General features: G+C 41.3%; 1 protein-coding gene across 4 annotated transcripts; it reads right to left on the bottom strand.

Moving 5' to 3' along the window:
* Nucleotides 1-2,336: 2,336 nt before the first annotated feature.
* GRSF1 (G-rich RNA sequence binding factor 1) lies at nucleotides 2,337-19,108 on the bottom strand. Of its 4 annotated transcripts, XR_006739817.1 has the most exons (11): nucleotides 18,681-19,107; nucleotides 15,361-15,517; nucleotides 14,155-14,310; nucleotides 13,619-13,762; nucleotides 12,963-13,098; nucleotides 10,946-11,124; nucleotides 9,125-9,246; nucleotides 7,853-7,988; nucleotides 7,194-7,269; nucleotides 3,289-5,028; nucleotides 2,337-3,219 (listed from the first exon to the last, which is right to left on the bottom strand). XR_006739817.1 is itself a non-coding variant. In XM_036414564.2 (10 exons), exons 1-9 carry the CDS (start codon nucleotides 19,017-19,019, stop codon nucleotides 7,220-7,222), a joined length of 1,419 nt encoding a protein of 472 aa, XP_036270457.1. In that variant the 5' UTR covers nucleotides 19,020-19,107; the 3' UTR covers nucleotides 2,337-5,028; nucleotides 7,194-7,219. The 4 variants fall into 4 exon arrangements, 3 of the variants coding, with proteins under 3 accessions (XP_036270457.1, XP_036270471.1, XP_036270462.1); XM_036414564.2 differs by having other exon boundaries at nucleotides 2,337-5,028; XM_036414578.1 differs by lacking the exon at nucleotides 18,681-19,107 and adding an exon at nucleotides 18,381-18,514 and having other exon boundaries at nucleotides 2,337-5,028.
* Nucleotides 19,109-19,462: the final 354 nt, after the last annotated feature.

The raw sequence follows: 19,462 nt of genomic DNA, 5'->3' as shown, positions 1-19,462 counted from the left end.
GAGCTACACTCAAGGGGCCAAAGAGCCGCATGTGGCTCACGAGCCAGTTTGCCGACCACGGACCTAGTGGAACTCTCATATTGTTTGTGGGTATGAAAATAGGATGACCACTTTGAAAGAGGTGTGTCAATTTCTAGCAAAACTTAAAATATACCAATCTTTCAACTCAGGATATTCTGCCAAGTACTTACTCAAAAGAAATTAAAACATAGGTCCACAAAAAAGCTTGCACAAGAGGTTCACAGCAACTTTATTTATAATAGCCCAAATGGGAAAGAGCCCATTGTCCACCAGTGGTTCATCTAACACAGAAGTTAAACTGTGGCATGTTCATAGAATACTACTCGGCATTGAAAAGAAACCAAGCTGAAACATATGGATGAAATCTCAAAATCTCGCTGAGGAGAAACTGACACACATACATATACTATATGGTTCCATTTCTATTAAGTTCTAAAATGACCAAACTAATCCATGGTGAAAATCCTAACAAGGAGAAGAGATGGGAGAGGTGCAGAAACTTCCTGATGTGGTGACAACATTCCATGGCTTGCTGGGTGTTTGGGTTACAAGTTGTACATCAAAACTCATCAAGGGTACACTTAACATTTGTTCACTGTAAATTTTACAAGTAAAAACTTTATATGCCCAAAAGCTTAAGAATCAAATATAGATATTTACAAACTTTGACACACATAAAGAAAATAGATCAATGGGTGCACTGATTTAAAAAATATCACTTTATAGTATGATTGAAATTTGGTATCTAAAAATTTCACAGGGCAAAAAGAGGCAAGAGTAGCCATCTGCAATGTGTGGACTATTTAGATTCTGACATTTCAGATAGACATTTTTGGTGATAAAAAGTATTAGTACTTTTAGAAATGATGGTATTTTTAAAGTCCTGTTTAAAGAGATGCACACTGAAATAGACAAATGATACTATGGTTTGGATTTGCTTTAAAATTAATGAAGGTGATTAGTATTAGGGATTGTAAGAGAACAACAGAAAAGGAAATTCAAAAGCCAAACGTGAAATGCTACCTCATAAAAGAATACCATTCCAAGCGTGTGTGCGTGCTTAACCTCTCCGAGTGGCAAAGAGCAGTTGCTAATACACTGTCAGTGAGGCTATGGGCAAATGGGCACTTGCACTGTTAGTGCAAATTAAGAAAAAATATAATTTGATATAAACTTTCTGACCACTTATTCTACAATTTATATATGTACAAAATGACAGATTTATACAAGGCAATTCACTTCAGCATTACAACAGCAAAAGATTGGAAACAATTTATATGTTCATTAGTAAGGGACACAGGTTCGATTGCATACATCCATGGTGTACAATCACTTTTTAAAAATGAGGGAAGCCCTGGACAGTAAGAGCCTCATTCCGTACATCAGGTGGCACGTTCGATTCTCGGTTGGGGTGCATGCAGGAGGCAGCTGATCAATGTCTCTGTCTCTCTCTGTCCTTTCCTCTAAGATTAATAAAAAAAATAAAAATAAAGAGGAAAGATTTAGTATAATGACATCAAATGATCTTTAGGATATATTAAATGAGAAAAGGTGTATAGTATGCTAAAAAGAAATGAAAATGTTTATTATATTTGCTTATCTATACAGTAAATATCACTGGAAGTTTATATTAGAAAGTGATGACAGGGCTGCCAAGGGAAATAGTGGCTGAAGTAGAGGATCAGAGAAAGTACACCCCTTCATATCTCTAGAATATTATTTCCTTCAAAAAATAAAATATAAACAATTTTTAAAATTATCTTGTTTATTTTTCGTATCATCAAGGTTTAAACACCAAATAAAACCTTCTTATATCCCCTTCCTAAAATGAAGAAAAACAGCCCACTGAAAAACTGGGCAAAAGATCTGAACAAACACTTCACTAAAGACAATATGAAGATTCAAATCTATAAAAAGATTCTCAACATCTTAGGACACTATGGAATCACAAAACGAGATACCACTATACAGACGTATTACAATAGCTCAAATTCAAAACACTGAGAACACCAAAGGCGGACAAGGATGCGTTGCTACAGGAGCTGACACTCGCTGCTGGTAGGGATGTAAAATGGTACAGCCAGCAGCCTTGGAAGCGAGGTTAGCATTTCTTATTAAAACTAAAATCTTACCATATGATCCAGCAATCCCACTCCCTGGCATTTACCCAAATGAGTTAAAATATTATGTACACACAGAAACCTACACATGACTGTTTATAGCAACTTTATTCCCTTTGTACAAACTTCAGAGTGTCTTCTAGTCTGAAGCAGGAGGGAAAAGTCCATTCCTACCACGTTTGAGCAATGCTTTCCGAAAGACAGTGGAACTTAGGCCTGCCTCTACTGCTGAAATACCATTCTGCTCTATATGTGTCCTACCAATTGAATATAAACCCTTTTATATTATACCTATAGATTTAGGGGAAACTATGAAAACAAAAGAATGTTTTAAATTGTAAAATGAATAGGATGTAACCCTGAGAAAAATCCCCAAATGACAATTTGCTGAGGGACGGTTTAGGCAGAGAATGCCAATAGGGCATTTGACTAACAAGCAGGGGCCTTGCCTCAAAATGTCATGTAGATGGAAGTGCTTTCTCCTGCTGCTTCCTCCCCACTCTGCAGGTAAATCCAGGCTTCAGAGACTTCCGTTCCATAGCTGCCTGCCTCCTCCCCACCTGGCAGAAGCCACCCTCGCCCAGGCAGAGGGGACAATACTCTGGGTTCTGCTTCATTCTCTGGCATCAGTATCTCAGATCAGATCACAATCTAGCAATTTCCCCCTTGGGATCTACACATAAACCTACACTTTGATGAGCTTCCTTATCAGAGTCCTCTCTTACAGCTCCTTGAGAAGTAGTAGCTAACTATCTAATATAAAGCAGAATATGGGTAACCTGGCCATATCCAATCTGGCAATTTTGATAGTTTTCCCATAAAGATTATAAAGACATAAATAGAAAACCTCTGTCAATATTTCAATAACATCTGATGATAACGCAGTTTTGTCAAATTTTGGGAAAGAGAAATATATCTTTTGATTGGATAGAAATAAAAGATCACTTTTATTCTATCATGTGTTTTTTTACACATGCCTTTTTACACCTGCCTTCTCAGCAAGCATTCATTTAGTAGCCTAAATTATGAGCAATAACTTGCTAAAGGGATGCTAGGAAAAATACATGAATTCGTAAGACTTCCCAAGAATGGCCACCTTTTTACTGAGAGCTCAGCCAATAGTGTGACAGTAAGATACCCACACCACACAACACTTTAAGGCTTTTGCTCTCATTCTTTCCCAGATATGCAAGTGCAATTTATTAGCTCCAAAATAAAGTATTTGCAAATGAATTAATTCTTCACCAACCTCATCCCCAGAAGACCCTACAGATTTTTTTCACAGCAAATTGGATGCCTACTGCTAAAGGGAGAAAGATCACATTCTAGCAGATCATACAGCTAGACACCAGTTTGCACAGCTCAGTACACATATATGAAAACGTATTTCCATTAAGTAGTAATGCGGAAGCTGTTAAACTGGTCAGTCATGTTCTTATTGGATGACAAACACAACTGAAAGTTAATCATGTCTCCTTGTAATAATATACCAGGAACTCGATGTAATAAAAATATATTTGGTTTATCCACACTCCAAAATAAATACTCTTAGGTAATCTGCCTGAACCAAGCTTTCATTTATTAACTATTTACAGTACAGTGATTTTGTATCTTAGCTGGTAATCAAAGATGGTTATGTACTGAGTGAGAGAAGACATAATCTCTCTTCCAAATATCACCTCTCAGAAATCTGGACTAATTTGATTTTAAGATCTAGAATTGCATCTGTTGGTAACTACATAGCAGTAGTGACCCTGAGATCAGGAACAAGGCAAAGAAAGTATACAGGACTTTGATTCTCCTACACAGGTGCACATAAAATTAGTTTATTAATGACTACATTTTCAAACCAGCCATTTTGATCCAATATTTAAATAACAAGCTATTTAGTATGAAAGCAGAATGTACTGCCACAATGTGACAGGAGTACAGCTTTATCCATAAACCCTTCACACAATTATACATTAAATGCTATTTTTATTTAAGCAAGGCACCCCTACTTGTTCTAAATATGGGATGAGCTACCCACTGAAAAAGCAAATGAAGGGACTTAGGTTTTTCCTATCTAGAGCTGGTTTAAATTCGAGGGAAGCCATTAGGTCCTTAAGGACTGTTTTGAGATGTCACTTCACAGTTTTGAGACTAACACCCCTAATGTTTACCCAAAACAAAAAAAGGGGGTCAGGGAACGGGGATGTGTTCAGACATTTGAGACTAAACTTCCCTCCTAAAGCACACAGGCACTATGTTAAACGCCAGTAGCACAAGCTTAGAAAGGCCAAACATTTCTAAAGATGTGACACTGCCAAACAGCCGTCCATTATACTAACCAATGGTAATTATTTTTTTATCTCAAAAAAAAATTTTTTTTTAAACATTCCTACCCCGTAAGTCATCAATACACCTAAAATTATAACTACTCTACCAAACCATAATGATTCAAAGGTCTGAAACCTTTCTTTGCTTTGGTGAGTATTTGGTTAAAATAAATCAGTATTTTAATCCATAGAAAGTTTATATCAGAGCTTTCAAAAAAATCATTTTTAAAATGTGAGGAATATTTTAAAGGACAGTGCTGAATAAAAATATGCAGTCTTTATATTGGATAACATAATCTCTATGAAAACAAATTATTGAATCATAAAATAAAATCCAGATTTATATATCAGATCCTATCATGGACAATTTAAACAAAGTTTAAACTTGTGTTTTATTTAATTCCAAACTGAATCTTTCCTTTTTCTTTCTAAACAGTCCACTATGGAATTTTTCTTAAACAATTAATCCACAACCCCATATCCTTTCTCTAACAATTGCTGCTAAAACACTGGAACTGTATATCCCATATCCAAGAAAGATGTGCAAATGAAATGCTTCTTGCTTCATTCTGAAAATAAAACAAAAAGTACAGCACATTTATTAAAATGAAAAAGTGTTGAACATGTTCCCATATCATTTAGCCAAAACCAGTTTGGCTCAGTGGATAGAGCATGAGCCTGCAGACTGAAAGGTCCCAGGTTCGATTCCTGTCAAGGGCATGTACATTGGTTGCAGGCACATCCCCAGGCACATTGGACCTATGGGGATCGGTGTGCAGGAGGTAGCTGATCGATGTTTCTCTCTCACCACTGTTTCTAACTATCTTTCTCTCTTCCTCTCTGTAAAAAAATCAACAACAACAAAAAAAGGTTTGAGTTTCTGTCAGGCACATACCTAGGATGTGGTTCAATCCTGGGTTAGGGAACTTCAGGGAGGCATAATGATGTTTCTCTCATATTGACATTTCTCTCTCTCTCTCTCTCTCTCTCTCTCTCTCTCTCTCTCAACTTCAGGGAGGCATAATGATGTTTCTCTCATATTGACATTTCTCTCTCTCTCTCTCTCTCTATCTCTCTCAAATCATAAAAACATATCCTTGGGTGAGAATTCAAATATATATATAAAGATTTTATATATATACTAGAGGCCCGGTGCACAACATTCCTGCAATGGATCAGAGATCCCTCAGCCCAGCCTATACCCTCTTGCAGTCCGAGACCCCTCAGGGATCCTTAGCACTGCTTCGGAAACAGGAGGCTCCCACCACCACTGCTGTGCTCACCAGCCATGAGCCCAGCTTCTGGCTGAGCGGTGCTCCCGCAGTGGGAGCACACTGACCACCAGGGGAAAGCTCCTGCGTTGAGCATCTGCCCCTGATGGTCAGTGCATGTCACAGCGACTGGTCATTCCATCAATTTGCATATTAGGATTTTATTATATAGGATGATATGAATGTATACATACACACACACATACACACACACGTATAAAAAGACTTTATAGGAGGGAAAAGAAAAACACCATATAACATTTAGTCAAGAGAAAAGACATCAAAACATATTAAATTTGTCACATGTAAGTTAACCCTACAAAATCATAAACTTCCTAGTATAATCATTTTCATAACATTACTTTAGGAAAAGAAACAGTGGTACATTAAGTGTACATATCACTGGTATACTCTGGTTTCAAATGTATTACTTTAAACATTTTAAAAATATCTTAGAAATGAGGAAATGTGCTCAAAATTTTTATAGGAAAAAAAAATGCAAGCACATTGCCATTGTATTAAGATTTATAGCTACTGAAGGTGAAAAATTATTTTTCAACTCGCAGAATGATGAATGTTGAGAAAAATGCAAAAAGTCTACATACAGGAAAAATACTCAAAGCCTCTATCTATCTATCTATCTATCTATCTATCTATCTATCTATCTATCTTATGCCTAAGCAACCATTCAACCATTTGATCGGTCGCTATGATGCATACTGACCACCAGGTCGGTATCGGACTCCCTCCTGTCTGGATTGGGCCTGTAGGGATCAAGCTCCCTCCTCCCTATCTCAGCCCCCTTCCCCCCCCCCCCCCAGATCTGGCCAGCAGGGATCTGGCCTGTGGGGATAAGGCTCCCTCCTATCTGGATTGGACCTATGGGGATCGGGATGAAACAGGCTCTCCAACATCCCCCAAGGGGTCCCAAACTGCGAGAGGGTGTAGGTCAGGCCAAGGGACTCCACCGGTGCACAAATCCAGGCACTGGGCTTCCAGTCTATATATATAAAAGCCTAAGCGACCGAATGACCAGTCACTATGACACACACTGACCACCAGGGGGCATATGCAGCTGTCCTCCCTGGTGGCCAGTATGCTCCCACAGCCAACCTCCCGCGGCCCCTCCCCTGCCAGCTGGCTGGCCCTAATGACCCTAATAAGGGCCTCCAGCCAACCTCCCATGGGCTCTCCCCCACCACCCAACTCCCACAGCCCAATTGGCCCCTATCACCAGCCAGGCTGAGGGACCTACCCATGCACAAATTCATGCACTGGGCCTCTAATACAATCATAATGAATTCTGTTTCCCAGGAGAATTCCACTCCTTATAGTGATGCTTCAATTATCATGATCAGTTTCATCTTTATTAAAGAGAAAGTTAATTACATATTACAAATTAGTAAGTTAATGATTAATTTATCAATGAAAATAGTTTCCACGATTGGACTTCTTAAGTTTACCTTATTATCTGGAGTCCCTGGAAGTCTTATTTTCCCTTTGGACATGAATTCAGGAACAATTCAATATACCTATGCTCTGAGAATGACAAAAAGAGATTCATTTCAAAAAGCTGAAAAGGCAGAAATATTATATAGCCTTTTTCTCATAGTTCAAACAGCAACTCAAACCCTTTGTCCATTTACTTTCTTACATAAAAATATAAAACCAAATTAAATCCTAATGTTGGATAGAAATATGAAGGATCATTAGCAGACAAAATAATGCTTTTCATTACAATATGTCTCATCCTTTTCACTTTTAATTTAATGGTAATGGCAGAGTACAGTTTCCCCAAGGAAATAGTCTAGGAAAAATCCAAAACAGAAAAAGGCATTTGTATGCAAAGACATGTATGAAAATGACTATGAAAACCATGGCAGCCGGGATCGGTTTGGCTCAGTGGACAGAGCGTTGGCCTGCAGACTGAAAGGTCCCGGGTTCAATACCGGTCTAGGGCATGTACCTTGGTTTAGGGTACATCCCCAATAGGAGGTGTGCAAGAGGCGGCTGATCGATGATTCTCTCTCATCGATGTTTTTAACTCTCTATCCCTCTCTCTCTTCCTCTCTGTAAAAAATCAATAAAAAATATATTTAAAAAAAAACATGGCAGTACTTACGAACATGGGACCGATCCTTGAGCATAGCTGCAACAGCATCCTCATGGGTATCGAAGTGCACATCAGCTTCTCCCGTGGCCTTCCCACTGGAACTGTATTCCATGGTGATTCTAGCAGGCTTCAGTGGAGCAAAAAACTAAACAACAAATGAAGCCAAAAGGAACATAATGGTACTATGTCCAATTTCTAGAAGTCTAGTAGTTCTGCATTTTCCTTTCAGGCTTTGATTCATACACTTTAAATTTTTTTTTTTTTTTTAAGGAAATATCTCCTATCATCCCTTCTGGCTTTTCTGATATTCTTAGAACTCAAAGTTCATTTCAAATATCTGGTCATAGACAACTTATACTATAAATACAATATTATGCAACAAATGGTTCTCGATGTGCTTTATACCAACAAAGAAAACTTTTATTATTCCTCCCACACATATCCTTCCACTTCTAAGGACTATCTGTATATACTATCACATACACTTTATTTCTTAATAATCCAATTGTACCATTTTTTCATCAGGCATGCACCTGATAACCATTTTCTTATCAACACTACCTAACAGAGCTACTACACTGAACAGCTGTCATTCCAAACCAAAGCAACAAAATGTGATGCCTTAATGAGACTGCAACCTTCATTTAGGTGACATTTGATATCTATTAGGCTTCTTGAAATAATAAAGACAACTCTAAGGCTCACTAACTGAAAACTCTAGGTTTGAATCTATCTTAAGTTTATGCCCTCAAGTTCATGAAATCAGTAGGTACTTTGCTGTTTTAGCTTTCCATTTTATATAGTACCTATCATGCAATAAAAATATTCTTAAAATTATTTTTCTCAAAAAAGTTAGGGAATTATAACACCACACGGCTATATGGTCTAACGAAAGCTCCAAGCACTTAGGAGTACTAAATTCTTGTCTAGAACCTAACTGCTCTGTGGCAAGTTCCTCTTGCCACTAAACTAAAAACTGAAGAGATTGAACCAATTTAGAGGAAATCTACTTTCTTTGAATACTAAACCCACATCATACTATTGTGCATAAAAAAAATCCTCTTATCCACCATCCATGTCACCTTAAAATGCAATAAAACCCATACTTCTCAGGTTAAGAGAATAAAACAAGCTTCTACAACCATGGAGAGGTAAATCATACTGTCCACAGATACTCCAGAAATACTGTATCTTCTTCTCTACCTTCCTGAAATTAATAGAAGCTCAACTTAAAAACTTTTATTCTAACCCACTGAGATTAGATCTCTTACTGCCACACACGTTTATGATGTCTTGGGCATTGGCTTGGAAAGGCAATCCTCTCATATGAACAAAATGTAGCGAAGATGTAGTTCCAAAATCACCAGGCTCCGGAAGCTTTTCTGGCATCTCCTTAGGCAATTCTGAAAAGTGGAGCAAAAAGCAGCGTCAAGAGCATAAAAGCTTCAAGAGCTATTAACAGATTACCATTAGGTATGATATTTATGTCAAAATCCTTAATGCCTCTTGAACCAGTAAGGAAGGACTTGAATTTTAAAGCCAAAAAGATCTGAAATTTCTGCCTTTTTAAACACCCATAAGAATTTAGAGCCAAGGGCAACCCTTTTTAAGACCCTTTTCACCTGCCCAGAGCGCTACTCTTCATGTGATAAACTTCGCTTCGCTTAAAAATTTAGTGCCTCAATCCATTACCAGATTTCTTTTTTTTTTTTTTTAATATATTTTATTGATTTTTGTACAGAGAGGAAGGGAGAGAGATAGTTAGAAACATTGAGAGAGAGTCATCAATCAGCTGCCTCTTGCACAACCCCTACTGGGAATATGCCCGCAACCAAGGCACATGCCCTTGACCGGAATCGAACCCGGGTCCTTCAGTCCCCAAGCTGATGCTCAATCCATTGAGCCAAACCGGTTTCAGCTATTACCAGATTTCAAAAGAACAAAATATCACATGTGTCAAACACAAGGCCCGCGGGCCAAATCCGTCCCGCCAGGCCTTGCAATGTGGCCCGCACCGCGCTGTCATCACTGCACTCCGCTGCGTTTCCATCACAATGACAGTTTATGACTGTTCAGTAAACCATTCGGCCCGCGATTTAGGCTGGATTTTAGATTTTGGCCCCTTCTCTGATTGAGTTCGACACCCCTATCCTATATAATAAAAGCCTACTATGCTAAGTGTCCAGTCGACAGGTCAGCTGGTCAACCAATCAAAGTGCAATATGCTAACGATATGCTAATGCTGCTCAACCGCTCACTATGACATGCACTGACCACCAGGGTGCAGACGCTCTAACCAGCAGGTTAGCTTGCTGCTGGGGTCTGGTCGATTGGGACTGAGCAAGATGGGCTAGACATGCTCTGGAGCCTTCCTGAGGTCCCTCCCTGATGGCCAACCTCCCATGTCCCTCCCCAACCCTGATTGTGCACCAGTGGGGTCCCTCTGCCTGGCCTGCGCCCTCTCACAACCTGGGATGTCTTAGAACTGGTTTCAGCCCAATCCCACAGGCCAGGCCAAAGGACCCGACTGGCGCACAAATTCTAGGCCTCTAGTCTTTCTATAATAAGAGAGAGTGGGAAAATTATTATTAATAAAAAAAAATCAAGGAAAGGGTAATTTTCTGGGTAATAAGCACTAAATAAATATAGTAATAGGATAATCCCAGAGCACCAGTTTAAAAAGGATTTAGCAAACTTCAAAATTTCAAATGTTGCTTTGGGTTAGGAATAAAAGAAATAATACAGAGGCAAACAAAATGCCTTTCTTCAGTCAACACTCCTGCTTTCTACTTATATCTTTTCCCACCTTAGTTTAAAAATTGACATTTTACTTCCTAGTTATATTTGTGCCACCAGTTTATCTGATGTAGGATTTACAAAAGTTATTACATTTTAAAGACCTATGAAATAATTAAGTCTTTCTGCATATATTCAAAGTACATACTACGCTCAAAGACATATTAAATCCTTAATTCCCTTCTCCAATAGTCTTAAATTTCATACAAATAGTAAATATATATATATATATATTTTTTTTTTTCCAACAAATATCAAGACATACAAAAGAGACACAATGAGTCTTAACAAGAAGCAGATCCTTACCAATTTCTTTCTCACTTTCATAAGCTGTCATAGGTCGAATGTCTTCATTTACTTCCTGTTCTTCAAAGACCACGTCTGGCTCAGTTACATACTTAGCAGGAGATGCCATTTTCTTTACCTTATTAGAACCAACATGTGTTCGAACTTCATTCCTTCTGCTTGGAAATATCTCTATATATCTATGTCAAAGCAAAACAGAACATCACAAACTGTGCAAAGTAATTTTAAAATGAACTCATTTAAAATAAAACATGCATATATAGTATTTCCAATAGCTTATGAAACACAAGTGTCCAAAGATAACAGGTGATAGTATATTATAAGCCCATGTAAAAATACTCTCAACAGAACAGATCACTGATTTAATCCTCCCCAAGGTAAATTTTCTTAGTATACATTTGAACAACATTCCTACCTCATTTTGCTTCATAAGAACAACTATGCTATAGTTAATTGTGTGTATGCAAAGAATTGATCTGGTAAGAAGAGTTTTGTTTTCCACAGGTGGTTAACAATCTATTGAAGCTTTAAAATTCAATTCTGTGAAAATTAATTATATTCGTGTAAGAGATTAAGTCACAGAAGTTCCTTCAGAACTTCATTAAGAGTTTAATGAGAATTCATGATCATTTAAATGCCAATTCTGATCTGCTTGGCAGTGAAACTCTCTATTAAATCTAAGCTTCTGGATCCAATTTCTTTTTCTCAACACTGCTTTTCCAAATCAGGTTATTAAGCTTGAAGTGTAAAAATCATTTTATATAAAGACCTATAAAGATTAGGTGGGCACCACTCCTTAATTTATTAAGAGCTCTACAATGCCTTAACATCCCCACATAAAGTAATTTTGGTGTGTTCCAAGACACATTATAATATGAAGAGTGTGGAAAGAAATAGGGGAGGGCAGTTGCTTTGCGTACTTTTTTCACTTGAAACAAATTTAATAAAGACCTTTGAACCAATTCTATAAGTAATTCTGAAATACAGTGGCTTTGGATTGGCTTTAGTACTCCTCCAAAATTAAGGTCAAAACATTAAAGAAGCCATCCATCACTCTGTGCATCCTAAGGCGATGTGAAATAGAATACAGAATCATCTACAAGAGTATCCACATCAAAATGTTAACTGAAACAATTCAAGGCTTTAGCTCTAGCTTCCAGTTTCCAGGAGTAATACAGGATACAAAGGAACAAGTTAAATGACACAATGAAGATGCAATAAGATAAAAATAGGACATGAGACACTGTACAGGACAACTGTCCCAATTTCTTCAAAAGTCAGTGACATTTATAAAGGGAGAGGGAATAAAAAAATAAAGAAGGGGATTTGCTCTACTTTAAGAACTGCAGACATAACTGTCAAACACAGTGTGGGTCATGTCTAGACTTTGGTGCCAAAAAAAGCAACTGTAATGATATATTAGGTATAATTAAGATAACTTAATTATGGGTCCACATAAGATAAGTTGCTGGTAATTTTGTTAGATGTGGTAATATTGGGGTAATGCAAGAAAAGTATTTTTTAAATTGATTTTAGAAAGGGGGAGAGAGAAGGGGAGAGAGAGAGAGAAAGAGAGAGGGAGGGAGGGAGGCAGAAAGGGAAGGAGGGAGAGATGCATCTATCTATCAGTTGCCTCTGACACATGCCCCAACCAGGGATGGAACCCATAACCAGGGCATGTGCCCTGACTGGGAATTGAACCCGAGAACTTCTGGTGCACGGAAGGATATTCCAACTGAGCCATCCAGCCAAGGCAAAAAAAAAAAAAAAAAAAAAAAAAAAAAAAAATGTATTTTATAGATGCATACTGAAATAACAAAATATATTTTATAGATGTATACTGATACAGCAAATTACCACATCAATGATTTGTTAATCTACGTGAAAGGCATTTGAAAGCACATCATACTACTCTCTCTCCTTTTCTGTTTAGATCACCTGACATTCATATTACAGTACATTCATCAAAATGGCCAATGTATGGTACTCCTGCATCATTAGTATCTACCTCACTCACCGGTTACCAATTTCTTCCCTGTGTTTCAATAGGGCTTGGCTGGCCATTTCTGGTTCTTCAAACTGCACGTAGGCTTCTCCTGTCTTTCTTCTCCCTCTAAAGTCCATCACAAAAGTAATGTCTACTATATTCAATCCTAGGACACCAAAAAAATCATCAGATTAGTGCTACCAGGAACTTTTTATACTTAAAATCAACTCATCTGAGATCAATTTTGCCAGTCCCAAAACTAGATACCTAATTGAAAGAAAATTATTATGCAGCCAAAACCTAGTAACACCTACACATCTGTATTTCCAGAATGTTAAGGGTCCAAGCAGTTCATGTAAAACACAATTCTCTATCTTTTTTTTTTTTTTGCTATTATGTAATAGGAGAAATAGAGATTTAGACTAACATCACTACTAATGTAACAATGCATATTCTACAGCTGTGAATTCTAATTCATATAAATTGTTAACCTTAATATGGACACTGTTATGAGAAACATTTATGTAATTCATAAATACTGGAAATCCAAATGAAGAGTTCTCCCCTAAAGAACCTAGTATAACTGCATGCAGTTACCTAGGAAAAGGAGACAATGCTGGGAGGGGGAGGGGAAGGGAGAGGGGGAGGAGATATGAGGCTCCAAACATGATAAAGCTGAAAAGCACCTGCAAAGAAGTCTATGATGTCTTTCTCGTTGCAACTATAAGGAAGTCCTCTCAAGCGAACCACACCGTCATTGACCACGGGGGAAGATTTAATCTGCAGGCTCTTCATTAAGGCATCCACATCTTCGTTGTTTATCTCATAGACTGCAAAGCAAATGCACAAAAGACTTATCAAATTTACATAACAAAGGAATATGCCTTTTTTAAAAAAACAAACATATCAAGAATTTTAAAACTAGTAATTTTTTAATCATCATGTACTTCTCTGGAGAAAATGACATGACATTTATTGAATATTTATACGTGCCAGGCATCATTCATTTAAACATCACAATTATGTGAGATACACTTGGTCAACATCTTCATCTTATAGATAAGAAACGAGATAATCTCTGTGCTCTCATTTTTCATACCCTGAAAAAGGGTATAGTCATCATATCTAACTCCTTCACTATTGCTAAGGATCGCGTGAAACTGCCTTGGGGAGTACCAAGTCTTGCGTAAGGATCCCGAAAAGCCGCAGGGTGGCTTCGTACCTTCCACATACCGCTGCCCCATGTACAGGCGGTGCTTCTCTAAGGCTTTATGCACGTCCTGCTCCGACTCCATCTCAATTAAGGCGTCACCTCTTCGTTTGCCATCTCTGTTTAACAGGAAGTGTATTCCGTTCTCACCATTACGGATTCTGCAGTCTAAAAGTAGGTGAATAAAAATCAATTAAAACCAGAAATCAATTGTACAAGCCACTGGAATGCAATCTTCCAACACCAAAACAAAACAAGAACCAAAATGCCTGCCATATTCCTAACACAAGCCCCCATCCCTGAAGCTGTCCAAATGCCAATGAGGTGGTCATCTCTAAAAAGCTCCACGTGAAAAAGATAGTAGAAAACTTTACCACATACGTAAGTTCATGGTCTCCTGATCATTAAATGGAAATTTAAACTAGGCTCAACAACAACAAAAAAGGTATTATATCCTTCTCAATACTTCTATGGTTATGTTTATGCGTAAGTGTCTTCTTTTGTTACAATCACAACCAGAAAAACTCTAAAATATCTCCTATAAGAATAATTTTGCTACCATAATTTAACGTTTCTTCTTTTTTATTACTATGAAAAGACATCCCTTTATTGCATACTTCTTATAATGGGAGCAAGTGGAAGATATAAATGACTTTATAAAATGCTTGACCAAAGAATGCTATACATATTAAAGTACTTGGTATAGGTAACATTATTTTTACAACATTTAAGGTAGCATCTTCTAAAACTCTCTTAAAAGGAAAATTAAGAATCAGTCAGATATAGAAATAAAAAACTAATCACAGATATGTAACCCTCCAAGCGATATTAAGGAAGCTATGCCACGTGACACTAAGTGATCATGTATTTTAAATGTATGTTTTGCATAAAGAGCTTCTCTTAACCCATGTTCCCGATAACATATTTCCACTGGCAGGTTTGGCTTTTTGATCTGTGCATATCAAACTTCAGAAAAAAACTGGTTTTATGTATTAAATCTTAGTCCTAGCATTTAATTTTTTTGTTGTTTTAACATTAAATTTTTTGTTGTAGTCAGTCTTTAAACCTGGTATATAAATAAGTAGTACACATAGTATCACTTGGTATGCACCAGTTGAGACAACTCTCAACCATCAGATAAGATGTTTACAGAATAGATTAACTTAGATTTTATGGAACTATCTTTTGCTCAGACAAAACTAAATATTTAAAACATACCTGAAAAAAAGCTAAGCACATCTTCGACAGTGCATGACCAAGGCAATCCTTGAGCTCGGATCAGATAAACATCATCCACTTCCTCTTCTAACTTGGATGGAGGCAATTCATACTCAGCGGAAGGTGGAAGGTCTTCCAGGTAGGTAGCTTTAGACTCCTTCCAAGGGAAATGAAGAAATATAAGATTTGACAACTTACTTAGAAAATGTTTACTTCTACACACTAGTGCTCGTGATGTTATTTTTAGGGGACAGTTACTATTTCAGAGGCAAGAAGAGTCACGAACCTAACTCATCCTGTTTTGGCTTAAAGGGAACATCCTAACAGTAGGAAGCAGGTATATATCCTAATGGTTTGGCAGGACCCAAATTTCATTCAGGCCCTGTCTTGAAATTCTTCGGTCCCAAATTGCACCCAATAGTGTTTTTGTTAAGGCAGAACTAGAGGGGTCCTTTCAATCTGACAAATATGTGAGTGCCTGCTACTCACCGTGAACCACATTTATGCCCTCATCTCAAAAAGTTTACCATCCGTCAACCTTCAGAGAGAAGGGTGGGAGCAAGGGGGAGAGATCAACCAAAGGACTTGTATGCACCTATATAAACCTAACCAATGTACACAGACACCCAGGGAATGATGGCATGAGTGTGTGTGTGTAAGGGGGGAGAGGGGGGCGCATGCAATGGGAGGATAAGAATGCATATGTAATACCTTAATAAAGAAAAAAAAAGTTTACCATCTACACCCTGGCCAGTTGTTGCTTAGTGGTTAGAGCATGGCCTGCGCACTGAAAGGTCTCAGGTTTGATTCCCAGTCAAGGGCACATACCTGGGCTGAAGGCTCAAACCTGGTCAGAGCTTGAGTGGGAGGTAACCAATTGATATGCCTCTCACATCACTGTCTCTCTTTCTTCCTCTCTCTTTGTCTACCTTCCTCCCTCCCTCCCTTCCATTCTCTCTAAAAAGAAATGGGGGAAAATATCTGTTGGTAAAGATTAACCAAGGGGGGGGAAAAAAAAAAAGTTTTACCATCTACACTAAGATAAGCATACAAGACGAGATGCTTTAATGCTATAATATACATCGTAAGAATTCAAAACCGAGCACTAATAGAAGAAGACATGAGATGGGCCTTGAAGGACAGGCTTCTGACGGATATAAAGGAAAGGGCACTCCAGTTTGAGATGTGAGGGGAGGAAGCAGTATGTAATGAAGCCCATTTGCAAAACAGCAATAACCCCATTTGACTAAACTGTAGGGTCCACTTATGGGCCAAGGAAGATGAGCTGGCAAAAGGAAGTTGGCACCCTTTAGCAGAAGGACTTGAGGGAGTCTCCTTAACCTGGTAGGCAAAGGGGGGTTATGAAAAGGCATTTAGGGGTGGGTAAGTCAACAAGACAGCAGGATGCTTCGAAAGATTCATCTATCAAATGATGTGCCAGACCACCGGAATAAGGAAGAGATCATCAAAGACAACAGCAGTTGTGTGAGCTAACGGGAGCCCGAGAAATATGTAAAAACCTCTACTGCATTGTTACATAGGGGGCAGGGAGTGGAAGAGAGTATGGGAGGATAAATGGTGATGGACAGAGACTTGACTTGGGGTGACGAACAGTGACAGAATGGTGTACCTGAAAGCCTGTATAATTTTGTTTATTGGTGTCACCCCAATAAATTCAATTAAAAAAAAAAAAAGACCCATTTTACAAAACTATGCAAAAGTTGAAATTTAGTAAGATTCCAACAAGCACCATAACTGTCATGGGGAAGACAACTCAAGTTTTTAAGATTTGCACTTTACTGGGCTGAGGAAAGAGTTCCATGAAGACGTGCTGTCTAATTTTATGAGGTCAGGGATAAATGTACCTTCAGCAGAGGTCAAGAATGCAACCAGCACTACAATTAAAGTGTGTCAGCAACTCAAGTGACTTGCACTCGACTGGGCTTAAGAGAGAGTGAGACGCTTCACTCCTTTGTATGTTCCCATCATCTTCCTGAAGACTTACATGTAATTTTAAGAAGTCAATGACAACTGTAAACAGTGTATCATACCAGTAGATATCATTATAGAAAAGAAAAAAAAAAAAAAAAAATATATATATATATATATATATATAGAGAGAGAGAGAGAGAGAGAGAGAGAGAGAGAGAGAGAAGCAAGCTCATAAGGGCTTATTAGAGATAGTGTGTGAGATAGTGTGTGTTTTAATCAAGGTAACATTGCCCAGTTTCCCAGAATTCCATAAGATCACAAGATCATACAGAAAAGGGCAGCAGAAAAGTATTGGGCCTGGATTCAAACGAGTCAATTAGCTCAGCCCCTGGCAGGCAGCAGCCCTGCTGACAAGCCTCCCAAGCTCTGACCAGGTTTGAGCCTTCAGCCCAGGTATGTGCCCTTGACTGGGAATCAAACCTGAGACCTTTCAGTGCGCAGGCCATGCTCTAACCACTAAGACAAACTCGACCTGTCGCATCAGGAGCCAGAGCCTCCAAGAGTGTGGTGCGGTGACATTCCCCAGATGCCACGTAGCGAGCAGAAAGCAAGCTTCCTAACGAGGCACCACCCGGGTGCAATCTGAGTTTCTCCAAGCACACGCCGACTTTTACAAAGAAAACAGTGCAGGCCCAGTTCCTAGATTCCCCCAAAACCGTGGCCTCCGGTCCTAGACGGCCTCTCTCCTCGGCCCCCATTCCCAACATCAGTCTTCAAACTGCCCCTTTGGCAGCGACCCGGGTCCCGAAGGGCCTCCTGTCAGAGGCGCAGGGGTGACCTTCAGTGAGCGGCCGGGGCGCCCGCCTTTCCCGGGGACACACACCCCGGAGGGAGGGAGGGAGGGAGGCTGCGGGCGCGCCTCCTCCTCCCCCGCGAGCGCGGCCCGCGCAGCCGCGGCGCGTGCGCCTCCTCTCCGGCCCCGGGCCGCCCGGGCCGCCCTCCCACCCTCCGCGGGGCCGGGGAGGGCGGAGGGCGGAGGGTGACGGGGACGCGGTGGGTGGGGGCGTCAGCAGCCCCCCCAAACCTACCATGGGCCGGCAGGAAGCAAGGCCTCCGCCTTCACCCCCACAGCCACACTTACACTGCCCCGCAGCCCGAGGCTCGGGAGAACAAAACAGGGAGAAGCCCGAGGCCCGGGACAGCGTCCCTTGTTCCGGGGCCCAATCGGAGGCCGGGCGGCCGGGGCGGGGGCGGGCGCGGCGGGCGGCCGGGGGCACGGGGTAGAGGGGGCACGGGGCCAAGGGCACGGGGGCCGGGGGTAGAGGGGCCGGGGGCACAGGGGCCGGGGAAGGGTCCTCGCGCGCACCCCCCACGCGGCGCCCACGCACCTGGCTGTAGCCCCGCGCCGGGCCCGCGGCGGCCGCCGCCAGCGACTGCGGCGGCAGCAGCGAGGCGCGCAGGGCCGCGTAGGAGGCGGGGGGCGCGGGGGGAAGCCCCGCCAGCCTCCCGGCGGGCCCGGCCCGGAAGCCGCGCGTCTGCGAGGCGGCGGCGGCGGCCCCGGCGGCCCCGAGCAGCAGCAGCAGGCGGCGCCGGCCCGAGACGCCGGACGGGAGGGAGCCGGCGGCCGAGTAGAAGGGCAGGCAGGCGGCGCCGGCGCGCTGGCAGCTGCTGCAGTCGCAGCCGCAGCCCCGGAGCAGCGCCCCGAGCACCCAGCGCGTCCCGGCCATGGACCCCGGCGGCGGCGGCGGCGGCGGCGGGTGCGGCGCGAGCGGAGGGGAAGCGGCGTCCAGGGCCGGGGAGGGGCGCGGGGCACATGCGCCGCGGCCCCGGGGAGCGGCGGGCGGAGGAGGGAGGGCGCGCGGCTCCGCCCCGGCTCCGCCCTCGGGGCGGGGCTGCCGGCGGACCGGGTGGCGGCGGCCCCGGGCTCAGGGCCGCGCGCTGGGCACCACGGTGGGGCTGGATCCCGAGTGGGCCGGGCGCGGGCTCCCCGGTTCTGAGTCCACGGACACCCGGCGCTGTCTCCGCCGAGCGCGTGACGTGACGGGCACAGGCGTTTCTGGAAGGAATTGTGATCACTCTGCTCGTAAAGTGCTGGGGGAAATGCAGGAGGTTTGGTACCCCCACCCTGGAGATATCTGCGGAAGTCCCAACTTTCCTTTAAAATGAGATG

This window comes from Pipistrellus kuhlii, unplaced genomic scaffold (assembly GCF_014108245.1).
Source record: "Pipistrellus kuhlii isolate mPipKuh1 unplaced genomic scaffold, mPipKuh1.p scaffold_m20_p_1, whole genome shotgun sequence".
In the NCBI taxonomy this organism is placed as follows: domain Eukaryota; kingdom Metazoa; phylum Chordata; class Mammalia; order Chiroptera; family Vespertilionidae; genus Pipistrellus; species Pipistrellus kuhlii.
The sequence above is the reverse complement of the archived record's forward strand: the minus strand, read 5'-3'. Positions and strand labels throughout refer to the sequence as shown.

Excerpts from the sequence above, each read along its gene's own strand:
- GRSF1 (XM_036414564.2), bottom strand. The coding sequence starts at position 19,019 with ATGGCCGGGACGCGCTGGGTGCTCGGGGCGCTGCTCCGGGGCTGCGGC. Across the intron at positions 15,518-18,680 it reads CGGCGCGGGGCTACAGCCAG|GAGTCTAAAGCTACCTACCT; the intron begins GTGCGTGGGCGC and ends TTCCCTTGGAAG. Across the intron at positions 13,763-14,154 it reads GGGGCAGCGGTATGTGGAAG|TCTATGAGATAAACAACGAA; the intron begins GTACGAAGCCAC and ends TTTGCTTTGCAG.